Consider the following 18,668-nt stretch of genomic DNA (forward strand, 5'->3'; position numbering starts at 1 on the left):
GACCAGTGTGATTGGGAGAGGGTTGAACTTGAGATTTCTCAACAATCACGCTCGGACATCTTGTTAAATCCTATCATATGAGAAGCAGGACATGAGAGGGGATCAAGGGGCAGTGGAAAGGGACAGTAAAAATCCCAGGTGCAATACGACAGACACTTCACATAACCCAACTGAAAGCACTTGTACCCAACTATTTACTAAAGAATACAAGTTTTAGGGGGGTGTAATACTACAGACACCCCGCTGGAGCTACACGCCTGTTCAGTACACTGAAAGTAATAAGAGTGGGAAGTCCGTAATAATAGGCACAAAGGAGTCCATTCTGATTTTTAGAAATTGGTCATGCAGAGATCCTTCTGATGCAGTTTCGGATTGTGCCTTCATCTGGCCTTTCCATTCCCTCCCTATAGCATCCTCTTGACTCATCCAAATAATTCATATTTGTTCATAAAGCACCTCAAGCTATTGGACTGGCAGATTTCACTGCATTTGAGGTTAATAAACTGTTCCTAAGTGGGAATTCGCTTTGCATATCTGGTCATGGAAGAGCTAAAGCAACCACCCCCACAATACATTTTCATTTTGAAAGTGAACGTACATAGTTGTGTTATTCTTACTCTTACAAATGCATACATAAAATACAGTTGTAAACTCTATTGTATTTGCAATTTTTTTATTCATTTTATTGAAAAAGTTACTATTAACATATTTATATTTTTATGCAACAAGGTCAGTTGAATCATTTGTGACACAAAAGAAAGACGCAATGAGGATCAGTAGCTTTCAACTCAGATCTGCAACATTACCACAAATCACTACAACACCAGAAGCTGAAAAGAATAAAACATACCTCAAACTAAATATGGAATATGTTTTTTATACAGTCAAAAAGCAAATATTTTTCAAATCTTAAAAGAAACAGTGATTTGTATTCGTGATTGTAGGAATAACTTTCAAGATTGGTTTCTGGACATTCCACTTGGGACTTGCAAACACATGTATGTGTGAAAGATGTGTCCACATTTCTAAATTTAAGAGTAGACGTGGGCTAATGTATTTGGGTGAATAGGAGGATGGCCATGTGAAAACCGAAGTATGTGGACATTCGCAAACATTAAACATAGCTGCATCTTTCAGAAAACAAAAGTTATTCCTATATAAAGTAGGATTACGTTTGGTTCCTGGATGGGAACGAGTATGTGACTAAGCCTGTATTTTACAACATTTATAATCCTCACGAGGAAGCATTGGAAGACAGCCAGTAAGGATTTGCCATTGGAATTTTTGTGAATCTCCTGAAAGATGGAAAACTCTGAAGATCAAAGAAGGAAGCCTATGATTGGTAGATTTCATACTTTTTTTTTGAAGAATTAGCATGAAGAGTTTTTGTTGAAGTACAAAAATGGGTTTTCATATTTGAATTGTTTTCATTGGTATTTTAATCCTTGATTTGGGGTACCATTGATCCCTCCGGTTCTAGTTGTCAGGGGCTTTCCTCATTTTGGAATCTGAAATGTTTTTAGTATTGGGAAAGGCTCAGTCTGCCTCCGTGTTCTGTTCATATTTGGATGTGTACAGCAGAGTAAGGTTCTCTATTGTCAAAACAGACTTAAAGTGGAGGGGTGAACGTCAAGTCCGAGTGGTGGAACTCAACAAGGGGGTGTTAATACTTATGGTAGGAACTTATCTATGAAATGAGTTTGCTGCAGCAACAACATAAAACGTGCAGCAAGATGCAGGGGCTAAGGTTACACAGAATATGATAAGAGACACCCAATGAAAGTCAACAGCAAGAAAATGTCAGAATGCAGATTGGGTCTTCTGAAATCATCTTCACAGCTGTTGAGAACAGAACCTCATCAATTGGACTACACAACTTGGGAGGAGTTTTTGTGACTCTAAACGTTTGACTGGCCTCAACAATACTCCAATGCGCAAGCACTGATCCTGCACAATGTAGCATACAAGGACATATCATAGCTTTGGCTGGCTGCTGTATTCAGTAACATAAAGGTGGGTTTCCTTTTTGGGGTAATAGCAAACACAATGCCATACTTTACATGAGTTCAGAGTATTAATTGTATCTGCTAATGGCCATTGATGCAGGATATAGCAGTCACACGTGGACTGGGGAAATGGAGCTGGTGAGGCTTGAATGGAGGCATAACCTGATCAAGAGTAGGCATTTCCCGTGGTTCTCCTGATCCCAGCAATGAGTAGGAAACTTTGCCCTTATTTATACTTTTTGAAGCTAAACTGTGCTAACGTAGTTTAGCATCAAAAAGTATACCGCCAGCTAGCGGCATCCCAAGATCCTGGCCAGACGTCATATTTATGGTATGACGGTAGCCAGCGGTAAGGCCCGGCTAGCGTCATTAAAAAGGACGCTAGACGGGTGGGTGCGGTGTAGGGGCAACAGAGGGTTTAGCGTCAAAAGATGACGCTAGTATGGGCAGAGGCATAAATAATGCCTCAAACCAGACTAGCATCATTTACTGACATTAAAACTCCATGGACATGACTCTTATCTTAGTTAAGACAGGAGTCATGCCCACCACCCCAATTGCCATGCCCTGGAAAAAGGCCCAGAGGTTCCCTAACGCCTGCCCTGACCCATGCGATAAATAATGGCGGTAAGCAAGCTTAGCGCCATTATTTAAGGCCCCCCGTGCTTGATCTTAGCATGGGGGATAAATATGGAGCTGAGGCCATATCGTTATTTTTCTGCCCAGGAACGCCTGCCTTGTATCTCATTGATGCAAGGTAGTTTTCCGCAGGCAAAAAATGACTTTAACTCCAATATTTTGGCACTAGACATGTCTAGCGCCAAAATATAACTATGGAGTTAAGTTTGCACTGAGTTAGCATAAAAAAGTACGCTAATTCAGCGCAAACAGAATATAAATATGCCCCTTTCTGTGCTGTATTAGTTGGTGAAATTAGGCCTGTTATGGAAATAAAGGACTATACTAAGAAGGAAACTTGTGAAAGGGGTTCAGTGTGGGAACTGGACCACTGAGTAAATACTAGGTGAAGATGCATTTAATGTAAACAGTTGAATCCACAGTTTCAAAGCCTGAAAATAGATTTCAACGCAGACGTCCGATACCTGAGCTCGTAGGTACCGAATAGTGACTATAATCCCTCATTCACTTGGTCTGTGGAATGCAAGTACAACCTTGTGAAGGAAAGAAGTGAGTAGAAGCAATGTGGTCAGTTTTTTTTAAAACACAAAAAAGCTCAAGGACTGTATTTAAATTTCTAACTATGATGGTTCTACAGTGCCATTGACTACAGGTGTTGTTGCAGAAGTTGAAGGCCATTCCGTTCGATTAATTTGCTAATCTAATGCCAAGTACAGTGGGTGGTTAGAAGGAGCTATACAAGTTATTGAAAAAATCTGAAAATAATAATAAAAATGATCTCTTTGAAGCTATAGCTTTTCCTCGAGAGAAGTTTTGTATATACAATTTACCACATTCTTACACCTTTTTACATAAACGAAACATAGTTAAATTGCATTAGCTTAAGTATGTACATATAATACTGGCCATGTCTTCTAGAGTATACAGGATAATGAAACATTCCTCATTCACTTGGAAAAGTAGCCCATACATGTCATACAGTGGGGTTTATGGCTGCAAGTGGATGCACATGCACGTTTGTGCTTTTTACACAAAGGTATACAGCATTTGGTTAGAAAAAGTTCAAACATATATATTTCATATGTGAGCTCAAGGCATCATATTCATATAAAACATTTGTATAACCTGTCACCCCAGTAAGCAGCTAGGTGTTTTAACCTATTAAGGTAGAAAAGCATGCATATGTATTTGCGTGTTTCCCAGTTTTAAAAAAACGTTGATGTGGACTGGTTGAGGCTGTAGGGTAACCTTATTTGGAGGAGTGCATGTTGAGAAGATTGATCCCAAAGGTGATGGGATCAATCCTGTCTTAAACTGCTGTGTTCTGGACATTGGGTCGTATAGACTTATTTTCTTACCGATTTCCCTGCAGGTTTTTTTAAAGCATGCTGAAAGGCTTCTCGCCTCATCTCTTGTCCTAGGTTAAAAACCATCCCGGAAGTGCAGAACCTTTCCAGGACTGTGTTATTTAAATCTACACGTTTGCATACAGAAGGGTGGGAAGGACCTTCTATAGATCCAAATATCATTGATTCCTTTTCTTCATGTCTAACACGTTCTAGCATTTTGGCATGTAAAAAAAAAAAAAAAAAAATTAATTAGAGTACTTCTTAAATACAGTTCACAGCAGACTTAATAAAACAAGAAGGCCGTCCAATCGTGAGCAAGGTGCTGACCCAAAGCCAAGTACTTCTTAAATACAGTTCACAGCAGACTTAATAAAACAAGAAGGCCGTCCAATCGTGAGCAAGGTGCTGACCCAAAGCCAACTTTAAGTTTTCGTTTTTTATTGAAAGCAACAGGTCACCGGTCTAAGGCGGAGACCTAACAAAAGTAAAACACAAGAACACACGGAGACTAGATTTATGAGATAATTGTTGAAATACTGAAGATAAGCTGCTGTACATTTTCAAAGAAAATATTGTATGGTCAGCTTTAGAACTCTTTGATGTTATTTTAACTCAAGGGATGTTTGAAAAAAAAAATTGGCAGCCATGGGTCTCCTAAAATAAGGATTACATGTAGTTTAGACTTGCATGTCTAAAATGTTCCTGGCGCCTACGACATAATCTGGGCATTGTTTCTTTAGGTAGCATGTATCACCGATTTAGGAGTATATAAAAGAAGCGTCTATGATGTCTTTGAAAAAACAAAATGGCTTACATCACCTAGGATAATAGTCACTTGCAGTGAAATTGAATTTAGTCATGGCAATACTGTGCCTTACTACTCTGCATACAACCTGCAGCTTCTGGGGGGAAAGTGGTTATTGCTGCCATTTTGACATATTGAGATCGTAAAAGAAAATAGTTTTATTTATTTAAGATCAATTGTCTAATGGCAATGATAAAAAAACAATAATAATAATCCCTGGGTTTTAAGAACTCTAGGGTAGCCACCGTAGAATCTGAAGTATTCCGCGCAAGGCCAACCACAGCACTTTTGCAGCAATGCTCCACAGCAGCTAACAACTGCCAGTCCCGGGGCAGACTGTGGGAAATTACCATACACATTCCACCTCACAATTACCACACTCTTCTACAAATCACCTGATACGCCTCTCAGAAGGCAGGCTTACAATTACAGAGAAATATTGATAAACCTAGTGCATTTCCGAATTTACTTTATCTTGAAATATGTACAGATTGTTTGTCGCTGCTATGGCAATTATGTTCTCATTTGGATGCCATGCGGTGTGCAAGATCTTCTTCGTGAAGTCCAAACTGTCCACACTTATGTCGTCCTTCCTTCTCTTGCCGCCAATGCACACCCGGCGTGGTTTGAGAATTGCTCGTGGTTTGCTGCTTTCACGCGAGGCTTCTAACGTGACGTCACGCTTGGTGTTTCGGTCGAACATCCGAAAGAAGTTGTTGTACGCTCCCGTCATGATGACACTGCAGAAATAAACCAAAGTGAGAGGACAGTCACCCAAAAGAATACTTTAATCTTGAAACAACAGAATGAGTATGGCAAAGTACCAGACCGAATTTGTGAACACAAAATCTACTAGACAGATTTTGACTAGTACACTATTGGTAGTTTGTATTAATATCACTTATAGCATGCAATGTATGTAGCACATTTTTCTAAATAATATTAGTAGTGCATATATGTATATTAATTTATACGTCTCCTCGTTAATACCACAAATTCAAGAGAATTAAATTTCTTTTTATGTCACCTTTGTTGCATAGATCATGTGTAGTAAGTTTATTTTTAACAAGTGGTGCACGCAGAACTACAATATCACGCCCTTATAATTGCAGAGTTCTTCACATGAGTCTACATGGTGTGGCACCAAAGAGAAGGCAACACTTAATTACTGAATAGAAGCAATCAAAGTGTTGTGCTATGATAGAGAGAGGCTACAGTGCTGATACAGACTGTGACTGAGCACACACAAATTTCGAAGTAGCCCACCCACAAAAGGAAACTGATTTCTGTAGGAATTTCTGACTCATCCTTATCATGACACAAAAATCAAGGTCATCTTCATAGACAATGCACCTGATACGGGTCACAACTAGCCAAAAAAAACACACTTAGGAAATATAGAACCACAAATGCCACTAATACGTAGATGCGTGTTTCATGCATCGAGGGGACGGGTGTCCAACCGACCAAGATGTGTGACGTGTGATTCTGTGATTCAGCGACCTTTGACCCTGTCACCAGGCAGGTCGCTCCCCCCATCTGCCACGCAGCCCCCTGTGGGTTGAACCTCCGTTGCCACTTTTGCCGCCTGACTACTCGCTCCCTTTTTTCTATTCCCCTGAGCTTGTGCTTCTGTGCCACTTGTTTTTTCCATTCTGTGCCCCTGTGTTTTGCTTCTGTACCCCTGTGCTCTGTTGTCCCTCTCCCGCCGTCTTTTCCCGCCGTTTTTTCCCTGGGTTTTCCCCTGGGTTTTTCCCCGGGTTTTTCCCTTGCTGCTGAGCCCCTGCTGCCCCGCCCCCTTCACTCCCATTGGCCGCCCCGCTCCCACCTCCCAGCTGCTCCTCCCTCCCTCTGCCCTCATATGGAGGCCGCAAAGCGGGCGCGCAGCGGGCGCGCCGCTGGCGCGCCGAAGGCGTGCCTAAGGCAAGCCCGTCTGCGCCCGTCCGCGCCTGGACCGCACCCAGCACCAGCACCAGAACCCCTGGAACCCGCACCCCCCGCAACGCCAGACTGCACTACGACGCAAGCACCCTCCACGCACTCAACACCAGACGAGACCAGCCCTGCTACCGGGCCACCCCGAAACGCACCCAGGGGCCTTTCACCTGCCGGAACTGCAGATTCTCCAGCATCCAACCCTCCACACCACCAGCCAGAGAACCCAACCACCTCCGCTGCATCCTCCTCAACACCCGCTCTGCTCGCAAGCACGCCATCGAACTTTGGGACCTCCTAGACTCCACTGCCCCTGACGTTGCCTTCCTGACGGAGACCTGGCTGAACGCCACCTCAGCACCAGACATTGCCATAGCCATCCCACAGGGCTACAAGATCTCCCGCAGAGACCGCACCAACGGAGTGGGAGGAGGAATCGCCATAATCCACAAAGACTCCATCAAAATCTCAACGAACACCGATGACACCCTCACCACCGCCGAGAACATGCACTTCCAGATCCACACCGACCCCAACACCACCCTCAGAGGAACTCTCATCTACAGACCTCCCGGACCCCGCCCACAGTTCAGTGACACCATCGCTGACCTCATCAGCACCCACGCCCTCGCTTCCACGGACTACATCCTCCTCGGGGACCTGAACTTCCACCTCGAGAACAACAACGACGCCAACTCCACCGCCCTGATCGACAACCTCGCCAACCTCGGACTCAAACAGCTAGTAACGACACCCACTCACGCCGCTGGACACACGCTTGACCCCATCTTCTCCGCAAGCCCCCACGTCTCCTTCAACCACACCACCGAACCACACTGGACCGACCACAGATGCGTCCACTTCACCTTCAGAAAACCCACCACACACCCCCGCACCCAACAGCTACCACGCTGCTGCTGGGGCAAGGTCACCGGGGACCAACTGACTACCGCCCTCGCCCTGAGACCACCCACCAACCCCACCGACCCAGACACTGCCGCGACCAACCTCACACAGTGGATCAACGACTGCGCCAACACCCTCGCCCCTCTCAAGACCTTTACAACCAACCACACCAACAAGAAAGCCGCCTGGTTCACCGAGGACCTCCGTATCTCCAAGCACACCTGTCGGAAGCTGGAGAAGAAATGGCTCCACGACCGAACACCAGACAACCACACAGCCCTCAAGAGTGCCACCCGCAGACATCACCAACTCATCAGGACCGCCAAGAAGACCGCCTTCAAGGACCGCCTAGACAACAACGCACACAACACCAAAGAGCTCTTCAGCATCGTGAAAGAACTCTCCAACCCCAGCTCGATCACCAACGAAATCCCGCCATCTCAAGACCTGTGCGACTCCCTGGCCACCTTCTTCCACCGCAAGATCACCGACATCCACGACAGCTTCAACCCCGACCCCCCCTCACCCACCACCGAGTCCACCACCCCTGCGACTACCACTCGCACCAGTCGCCTGACCGCCTGGTCCAGCGTCAGCGACGAAGACACCATCAAAACCATGAACTCCATCCACTCCGGATCCCCATCGGACCCCTGCCCTCACCACGTCTTCAACAAAGCCAGCGTAGCCATCGCGCCCCACCTCCGGAAAACAATCAACTGTTCCTTCGAGACAGCAACCTTCCCAGAAAGCTGGAAGCACGCCGAGATCAACGCCCTTGTGAAGAAGCCCAAGGCGGACCCCAAGGACCTCAAGAACTTCCGTCCCATCTCCCTGCTCCCTTTCCCGGCAAAAGTGACCGAGAAGATTGTCAACAAACAGCTGACCCGCTACCTCGAAGTCAACAACTTCCTGGACCCGTCCCAATCTGGTTTTCGCAGTAACCACAGCACCGAGACCACCCTCATCGCAGCCACTGACGACATCCGGACCCTGATGGACAAAGGAGAAACAGCTGCCCTCATCCTCCTGGACCTATCAGCAGCCTTTGACACGGTCTGCCACCGCACCCTATCAGCACGCCTCCATGACGCCGGTATCCAAGAGAAGGCCCTGGCCTGGACCACATCCTTCCTCTCTGGCAGAACCCAGAGCGTCCGCCTCCCACCCTTCCGCTCCAAAACCACTGAGATCATCTGCGGCGTCCCACAGGGATCCTCCCTCAGCCCGACACTGTTCAATATCTACTTTGCCCCCCTCGCCCACGTCGCATGACAACACAACCTCAACATCGTCTCCTACGCCGACGACACCCAGCTGATCATATCCCTCACCGAAGATCCCGACACCGCCAACGCTAACCTCCATCGAGGAATGAAGGCCATAGCCGACTGGATGAAGGACAGCAGACTGAAGCTGAACTCAGACAAGACGGAGGTCCTCATTCTCGGACCCACCCCATCAGCCTGGGACGACTCTTGGTGGCCCACGTCACTAGGCACAGCCCCGGAACCCACGGACCACGCACGCAACCTGGGGGTCATCCTCGACTCCACTCTCTCCATGACCAGGCAAGTCAACGCCATCTCCGCGTCCTGCTTCAACACCCTCCGTATGCTCCGCAGGATCTTCAAATGGATCCCCCTTGACACGAGAAAAACCGTTACCCAGGCCCTCATCACCAACAGACTCGACTACGGGAACGCCCTCTACTCAGGAACTACAAACAAGCTCCTGAGACGACTCCAACGCATCCAGAACACCTCGGCCCGACTCATCCTCGATGTCCCCCGCCGCAGCCACATCACACTCCACCTAAGAGGCCTGCACTGGCTCCCCATCAACAAAAGGATCACCTTCAAGCTCCTGATCCACGCACACAAAGTACTGCACAACACCGGACCCACCTACCTCAACAACCGACTCAGCTTCCACACCCCCACCCGAAGCCTCCGCTCAGCCAACCTCGCCCTCGCCACAGTCCCCCGCATCCGAAAAACCACAGCCGGCGGCAGATCCTTCTCCTACCTCGCCGCCAAGACCTGGAACACTCTCCCCACCATCCTACGACAGACCCAGGACCTGCTGGCCTTCAGAAGACTCCTCAAGACCTGGCTCTTCGACCAGTAGCACCCCCCCTCCCCAGCGCCTTGAGACCCTTGCGGGTATGTAGCGCGCTTTACAAATGCAGTGATTGATTGATTGATTGATTGATTCTGGAGTTCCCGGACCCCGGACCCAACAATCTCCTGGATATTAACACCAGACAACATCCGGGCCCACCTATTGTGCACAGGACTTCGCCTTTGCCCACTGCTTGATGCAGTTGCCTTGTGCAGGACAAAGCTTGGGTGGGTGCGCCTAGCTGACAGAGTGGAGCAGCCCCGAGACCACGTGAGCCCCGGATCGGTGGTCACAGACCCGCGAATGACTCCTTGGGCGACTGCAGCCCGATAATTAACACTGCTTGATGCAGAGGGCACTGGGGCTCTGCAGGCTGGGCTGACCTCAACCGCTGTGACCCCAACATGAGCGGAGGGTGCCGATCAGGAGATCTGACCGTGCATGCCACGGCCCAACTGCTGACAGCTCAGCTGGCTGCCGCACCTGCTAGATGCTGCCATCCCGATCTACCCAAGATGGAGGGGGACACCAACCTGGGAACCTGACAGGATATGGGCATCACCCCAAGACTTTGCTACACTGCCTGATGCTGCGGCATAAGAGCGCGGTGAACAGGGGGTTGAGGGCTTGGACTGCTGGCGAGATGGCCTGCACAGCCTGGTGTGGCCTGATTTGCCTGGAATCCTGAGTGGTGGGCTCCCGAGCCTGTTGTGCATGCATGCAATGCTACAATGCGTCTGGAGTGGAGAGGCGTACGACTTGCATGGAATCACACAGAGCTCCAGATACTCTGAGCCTTGATTGTCGAGACCCCCCCAAGCTGCTACTACATGCGGGCCAATGAGCATATCTAACTTGTGGCGCCAGTGGAGGGGCAGGCTGCGTGGAATACACTGATTGAACTGCACGTTAGTATCGTCACTGAGGTGCATGCATGAGTTTGATGGACACACTGTCCTCCCAGTGCAGTGGATTCTTTAGCCTCCTCCCCCACCACAGGCACGATCTTCTGACTGACAGCCTGAGAACCATCACCTGATACCTACAGCAAATGAGTCATGACTCTTGCCGCCATGTTCGAATCCCTGCAAGCCTCCCTACGGTCTGTGATCCCTAGATGGGTGGCCTTGAGTGAGCTGTAAAGGCGGGGCTGTGGCCGGCCCCTGCTCGTCTCATTACCGACTGAAGACCATGCTGTCTTAGAGGTGTCTGTTACAGCCATAGGGACTCAGTATTGGGCGCACACAATCCAAACCTCCTAAGCTGGATGTGTGCTCGCACTGCCGATTCCCACCCTCCGAAAGCTCGTCAAATCTGACTGCTGCAGATTGTGTACCCCCTACTATCAAGGCACCCCCTGTGGACAAACTGGACATTATCCTACAATAGATACAAGATTCTAGAGTTGCTATGGAACAAGAACTTGGTGTCATTACCACAGATATTAGCCTCTTTAAAGATGACCACTGCAAATTGGCGATAAGAGTCAAAACTAATGAGATGGCGCTGCCACAATAACCCCATGCCAAGAGGAACATGTCTCTCTGGTGGCGCAGTTGTGTAGATAGGTGGATCAACTCCAGGATCACACCAAAGATGGGAAGGGAGAGCACGCAGAAACAATGTCCGCATAGTGGGTATGCCAGAGGGCACAGAAGGTCTCCATGCCACCCAATTCATAGATACTTTGCTCCTGACTACGGTGGCCCCAACGGGCCTGTCAGACCTCTTCACGGTTGAAAGGATGCACCATATTCCAACAAGAAAACCTATTTCAGGTGTGCCCACAAAGATATTGTAGCAAGGTTACTTAACTTTAGGGACCGAGACCTGTTGCTCCGAGCAGCCCGCGAAAACGCACCACTTACTGTTGAAGGCATGACAGTCTTATTGATCCCTGACTCCACCCTGGCTGCTCAGTGGCAGCAGTCCTCGTTTCAAGAAGTGAAATGCCACTTGAGCAAAACTGGTCTCACCTATGCCTTAATTTTCCAGGCTAAACACAAGATTATTCATGAACAATGCTCTCATTTCTTCAACGCCCCCGAGGTGACCAGAGACTGGCTGGACCACCATTTCCCTGACTCTCAAAGACATATCCCACCACAATCCTCGCCTCCTCAGACCAGGCAACCATCCAGGAAACATGGCATGGCTCCCAAAGAATGCACGAAGGTGGTGCCATCCCCACAGCAGGCCCTGGAGGGCCAGCAGGTGGCCATTCGATCAGTGCCTACTCTGTGAGCCACTGACCTGCATTCCAGCTTTTCCCAGGGTACCGCCACCATGTGAACGCCGTATTTAAAATACGGCACACCATGGCACAGGGTAGGGGGCAATAGCATCAAAATCTTTTACACTATTGATGTACTGTTCAGGGTTAGTGACAAAATATTGGTGCTAACCCTGAACAGTACATAGGAGCCCATTGTAATAAATGGTGTGCCCCCTTTTAACGCCTGCTCTGAGCCTTGGGCCAGTCTCTAAGCGACCACAGGGGGCAGCAGTGAAGTCATTTTAGACACAGAAAGGAAAAGAGGAGCGCCAAACAGCTTGCTAATCTGAAAATGTATTTAAAAATGTGTTTAAAAAACACAACTCAAAGTTCTGTCCAGTTGGAACAGTAATATCCAATGTAAAAGAAAATGTTCTTATGGCAGAACTACATTAGCGAAAATCATCAAATTGGGAGGACTAGGGGCCAGATCTACTAGCATTAGTAACAATGATTACCAAGTGGCGATTTTTTGCAAATCGCTATTTGGTAATTTCTATTATTATTGTACTAAAGATATATCTACCCCTAATTTCCTAATTAGCAATTTGTTATGGGCCGCGAGTAGACCTCTCATGAGAATTAATGAGGTAGGTCACAATTTGAGACCCTCTAAGATTCACTGCCATCACAAGGATGGTGCCTGCTGGGGTCAGCAGACGATCATGTCTCTGACTGCTTTTGAATAAAGCAATATCTTCTTTTTAGTGCAGCCCGTTTACCTTGATCAAAATGGGATGCATTAAAAAAACTTTCATCTTTATTTTTGAAGAGCAGGCAGTGGTCCTTCGGACCACTGCCTGCTCTTGAAAAATATTTTTTTAGACATTCTCAAAGGGGAAGGTGTCCCAAGGAGACCCCTTCCCATTTGCAAATGGGTTACTATCACCAACGTACGAATGTTTTGCAGCTCCATGTCGGTGCAAAACATTGGTACTTAGAATTCAGATTCCCTGTTTAGAAGGGGCGCATTCAACACGCCCCTTCCAAATAGCAATTCTGTTTTTTCATCACAGTCCCAAACTGTGATTCACTAGAATTGCAGTTTGGTTTTTGTACATTTAAAAAGGCATTTTTTCGGTAGCAAATGGCCCGATTCTGTGAATCGAGCCGTGGGGACCGAAAAAATTATTTGTACATTTGGCTCAACATATTTAGAATCTAGACCCTGATATCCAGTCGCAGGAGTATTCCAATAGCTTGTGTTTAAGATCCAGTCCCAAATGGCCCTCTGGACATCTCTGCAGCATCAATGTTAGACCTGGTATCCTTGGTGTGGTCTCCCCTAACCTTTTGCCTCTAATTCCCAGGTTGTTGCTATGTGCGGAACTGTTTTTGCTGCTTTTGTTCCTCTGGGAACTTTACCATGCTGACCAGTGCTAAAGTGCAAGTGCTCCCTATGTGAAATTGTATGTGTAATTGGCTTTTCCATGATTGGCATATTTGATTTACTAGTAAGTCCCTGGTAAAGTGCACTGGAGGTGCCACTGGCCTGTAAATCAAATGCTACTAGTGGGTCTGCAGCACTGATTGTGCCACCCACCTGAGCAGCCCTGTAAACATGTCTCAGATCTGCCACTGCAGTGTCTGTGTGTGCAGTTTTAAACAGCCAGTTCAACTTGGGAAGTCTACCCACTTGCCAAGCCCAAACCTTCCCTTTTTATACATATAAGGCACCTATAGGATAGGCCCTAAGTAGCTTCATGGGCAGGGTGCAGTGTATGTTAGAGGTAGGACATGTAGTGATGTGTTTTTACATGTCCTAACAGTGAAATACTGCCTAATGTGGTTTTCACTGTTGCAAGGCCCATCCCTTTCATAGGTTAACCCGGGGGCTGCCTTTAAATATCCTTAAAGTGTAGTTTCTCTTTGAGAGCAGATAGAAATATATAGTTTGGGGTCTATGATCTCAGAATTTGAAAATACATCTTTTAGTGAAGTTGGTTTTTAGATTGTTAGTTTGTAAATGCCACTTTTAGAAAGTAGGCATTCTTGCTTAAACCTTTCTGTGACTCTGCCTGTTTCGGATTCTCTGTCTGGGTCAGACTGACAGTTGGGCTGTTTGTGAAGCTCCTCTGGACAGTGACACAAAGGGAGCTGGGGTGTAGCCTGCATATCCTGATGAGCCATCTGAGCTAAAGTGGAGGGAGGAGTAGTCACACCTGATAGGGCTGTGCCTGCCCTCACACAATGCTGGTGTATGTCTGGGGCCTGGCCAAGGTAAGGCAGGATCCTGTAAACAACAGAGACTTTTCTTTGAAGTAGGGCAACTTCAAAGGTAGAATGGGGTATAAGTATTGGACCCAAAATCCCAGACTTTAGATCACCTCACCATTACTTCAGGGATTCAAGAGGCTCTGCCAGGAGAAGATGCTGAGGAGAAATGCTGCTCCTGCCTGTGACTATGTTTTGTTGGGCTATCCTGCATTTGCTGCTTCTGTCTGTGAAATGGGACAAAAACTGGACATTGTTGTGCATTCCTGCTTGAGCGGTTAGTCCAAGGGCTTGGACTGAGCTTGCCTCCTGTTTTTGAAGCCTCAAGGACAGCAAAGGCTTCACCAATCAGTCTCTGAGTCTGCCTGTGGTGGACTCTAGCTCGTCAGAGGGTGCCATTCAAGTTCCTGGACCCCTAAGAGTGAATTTCTTGTATAATCCTGTGAACCGACATCAGACGATGCAGTGTGAATTTGTAAGGACGCTGCTGAATGGAACCTGTGACGCCACCTGAAGCTGTGGACCTGGCAGAAGAGCGATGACCCCACCGACCACAGGCCCTGTGTCACTGACACCGCTGACGTCCCGTGAACTTGCATGATCGGAGTCTTGTAGCACCGAAATTCTTGACACCTGACTCCGCTGCAGCGCCTATCACCCTGTGACAGGACCACAACCTCATGAGGTTGCCCCACAGCATTGTGATTTTGCCGGACTTTGATGTTGCTGGAGGTGCCCAGGGACCAACTCCTCGCAACCGCTGCTGCCTCACCTCCAACTGCTAAGCAGCAAGGACCTGACACTTCTTTGTGACGCCTCCCAGCACGGGAACCGACGCCACATCGGATCCAGCGACGCCTTGCTCCCCGACTCCGTGCGCCATCTGTTTTCCACTCTTTTGCTAAGGTACTGTACCTGGGTGTCCAGGTGATTTCGTAGATGGTGCCAGTGGTGTCGCATTGTAGGAATTGACTCTGTCACGACGCTGCTTAAGATCAAATTGTAGCATTGGTGCTTCTATGCACTAATTTTGTGTTTTTAATTGTTAAAGTCATATTTTTAATTGTGTTTTGTGGATTTTTATCGTATTTGGTCTTTTTTACACAGATAAATATTTACTATTTTTCTAAACCTGTGTGGTGTTCATTTTGTAGTGTTTTACTGTATTACTCTGTGTGTTGGTACAAATACTTTACACATTGCTTCTGGGTTAAGCCTTTCTGCTTGTGCCAAGCTACCAAGGGGGCCATCGGGGGTGTTTCTCCTTTGCCTTGACTAGAGTGAGGGTCCTTGCTTGGACAGGGGGCAATGTGACTGCCAAGCAAAGACCCCATTTCCAACACTGGTGATCAGCGGTGAGGATTGAATTTGTATTTGTACTTGACATACAGTGATTAAGTGTACGCTACTATTTTCAGTGCAGACCACCATGTAACCACATACCACTTGTTTTTGTGATGTTGCTTTTTTCTCTTCTTGGACTTCATCTACTTCAATTTTTTTGACTTTTGAACTTCTCATTGGGAACTTTTTGTTCTGCCTTGGAACTTTGCACTTTTGTTTGACTTGTCATAATGTCTCAGTCTGGAAATGCACTAGCTGGAGCTGTTTTTGAGTTGGAGAAGCTGGAGAGTTATACTGTTGCTCAACTGAAACAGTTCAGTAAGGATCTTGCCTATCCCATTAGGAGCTGTGCCAGGAAGGAGGAGCTGCAGAAGGCACTGAGGGGCTGGCAGGACAGACAGGCAGAAAGAGTGCACCGATTTGTGTTGGAGAAGCTGAAAATGGAGATGGAGGAGAGAAGGCTGGCCATTGAGCAGAAGAAATACTTCTGGCTCATGAGCTTAGTTTGAAGGAACTAGATCAGAGGAGCCAGGCTAGTAGAGATGGTGGCAGCAGTACTGCAGTGCAGCCTGAAAGGAGGGTGCACATTCCCAAAGACCTAGTTAAGGATTAAAAGAGGGAGGATGATATCTACTTGTGGTTTAAGGGGCATGAGTCTGCTCTCCACATGAACATGGTCCCTGAAGCACATTTGGGGGCAGGTCTGTGGAAGCACTTTGAGGTGGAAGGGAGGGACACCTTGAGATCCTTAGGGGATCCTCAGGGACTCACCTACACCATCATGAAGGACGCCCTACTCACAAGGTCTGGCCTCAACCCTGAGCATTATAAGGACAAGTTTAGGTCCTACAAGAAGAAGGAATCCTAAACATGGGTAGAATGTGTTGACTCTGCAGTCACTGGTAGGTTGGGTGAAGGGCAGTAAGGTAACAACTTATGAGGGGCTGTACAACTTAATTGCTTGAGAGCACTTGTACAGTCTTTGTTTTCCAGAGCTGCACTAGCACCTGATTGCTAGCAAGCTGACTGACACCAGGAAGTTTGCGCAGGAAGGGGACCGTTGGGAGAGCACCATGGTCCAAAAGAGGTATCAGGAGACCACACCAAGGGTGGGTAGGGTACCTCTCAGAAGAAGTGGGGGTGTAAGGGTTAACATGGGGAGTTCTCTAAAGGGCCCAACCTAGTTCCCAGGTTTATGATTCCCAGACCCCAGTTGAAAAGAAGCTATGTTTTTTTTTAAGGGAAGCCTGCAGAGGGAGGGTCACAGCAAGTGTTATGCATGTCACCAGGTGGGTCATGTGAGGGGGGATCCCAAATGTCCCAAGTGGACACCGGGCTCAGTCACAGGATTTGGCCAGGGTAGCGCTTGGGGAGGAGTTGGTTCCAGGTGGGTGGGAATCAGCTGAGATTACCCTTTTCTCACTAGGGGACAGTGAGATGGTCCAAAAACACTAAAAAGTACAGGCACTGGGTGACCATCAAAGGACAGAGGGTGGAGGCTCTGAGAGATACAGGAGCCAATGTGACTACTGTGAGAAGTCACCTGGTGTCTGAAGAGCAGACAGATCCCCACGTACCTCACCACGTAGTTGTGGTAGACAACTCAGAGCGCCTATGCAGAGTGGCACAGGTTCCCTTTGAATGGGGGGGGGTCTCAGGTGCCTTGAGAGTAGCTGTGAATCCACCCATGACTGTAGATTGTCTGCTTGGCTATGACCTGGAGGATTCCCCTTGGAAGGAGGTGGAACCCAGGTATAACTTGGAGATGTTGGGTCAGCCTGGGTGGGTGTGTGTGTGTCCACCCAGTCAATGACAGCCTGTTAGGATGATCAGGAGATCCTGGAGCCTGAAAGAGTGGCCCAGGTGTCTGCCAGGAGGAGGAAGGGCAAGGGGCGCGGGAAACCCGCTCTGGAAGTTCCCACGGTCAGGGAGGAGGCTGAACCTGAGGGGGACCCCCAGACCCTACAGGGGAAAAGGTGGCTGAACTGGGGGAGGTACTGAGCTGACTCAGTGGCAGCAGGAAGGGGGACCCACCAGGGAAGCATTCTGTGAGGTACAGAAGGTATGCCCCACTCTGAATGGGTTGCAGCAGCAGGCTGCAGACAAGGTGTCTGGCAAAGAGTCTGGATCACACTTGATCTACTGGGACGACGGGCTAAAGTGAGCCTAAGGTTGCTGAGCATGGGTCAGCCCATGTGCTGGTGGTACCCCGGTGCTTCAAAGCCTTCCTACTTAGTCTGGCTCATGATGTGCCTTTAACTGGACATTTGGGGCAGGACAAGACCTTTAAGATACTTGTCACCCACTTTTACTGGCAGCAAGTGCGCAAACACTATGATGCACACTGTAGTTCTTGACAAACCTGTCAGGCAAGTGGCAAGAGTGGGGAGAAATGGAAGGCTCCCCTCCAACCATTTCCTGTAGTCAGCACCCCCTTTGAAAGAGTTGGTATTGACATTGTGGGGTATCTGGATCCCAAGAGAGCCATGGGCAATAGGTTCATGCTGGTCTTGGCGGACCATGCCACCCGGTACTCAGAAGATATCCCTATGAGGTCAATCACAGCCCCTGTGGTGGGACGTGCATTGATGGGGGTTTTTACCCACACGGGGTTAACTAAGGAGGTGGTATCTGATAGGACTACCAAGTTCATATCTACATATATGAAGTCTCTGTGGAAGGAGTGTGGGGTAACCTACAAGTTTACCACTACTTACCATCCCCAAGGAAACGGTCTGGTTGAGAACTTCAACTGCACCTAGGAGGGCATGATCATGGGCCTGTCAGAGCACTTGAGGCGTAAGTGGGACTTCCTCTTGCCATGCCTTCTGTTTACCTACAGGGAGGTGCCGCAAAAGGGTCTTGGATTTAGCCCTTTTGAGTTACTGTATGGCCATCCTGTCAGGGGACCTTAGAGTCTGGTTATGGAAGGCTTGAAGAAAGCCTCCAGTAAGCCCCCCAGAATGTATTCAATTACATGATGGCTTTTAGAAACCAGACAGCACGCTTCAGGAAGCTCACTCAAGAGAACCTGGAAGCCAGCCAGGAAGATAGGAAACGGTGGTACGACC

At 47.9% G+C, this 18,668-nt stretch overlaps 1 protein-coding gene across 2 annotated transcripts in view; it reads right to left on the minus strand.

The window, feature by feature from the left end:
- Nucleotides 1-648: 648 nt before the first annotated feature.
- The window catches only part of PPP2R2C (protein phosphatase 2 regulatory subunit Bgamma), a 463,465-nt gene continuing 445,445 nt past the window's right edge, over nucleotides 649-18,668 (minus strand). Inside the window, exon 10 of one of the 2 annotated variants that reach the window (XM_069203156.1) lies at nucleotides 649-5,539. In XM_069203156.1, the coding sequence (XP_069059257.1) occupies nucleotides 5,248-5,539 (292 nt within the window). In that variant the 3' untranslated portion in view covers nucleotides 649-5,247. The remainder of the gene's footprint in view (nucleotides 5,540-18,668) is intronic. The other variant, XM_069203160.1, reaches the window with a different exon arrangement.

Source organism: Pleurodeles waltl, chromosome 1_2, assembly GCF_031143425.1.
Source record: "Pleurodeles waltl isolate 20211129_DDA chromosome 1_2, aPleWal1.hap1.20221129, whole genome shotgun sequence".
NCBI lineage: Eukaryota > Metazoa > Chordata > Amphibia > Caudata > Salamandridae > Pleurodeles > Pleurodeles waltl.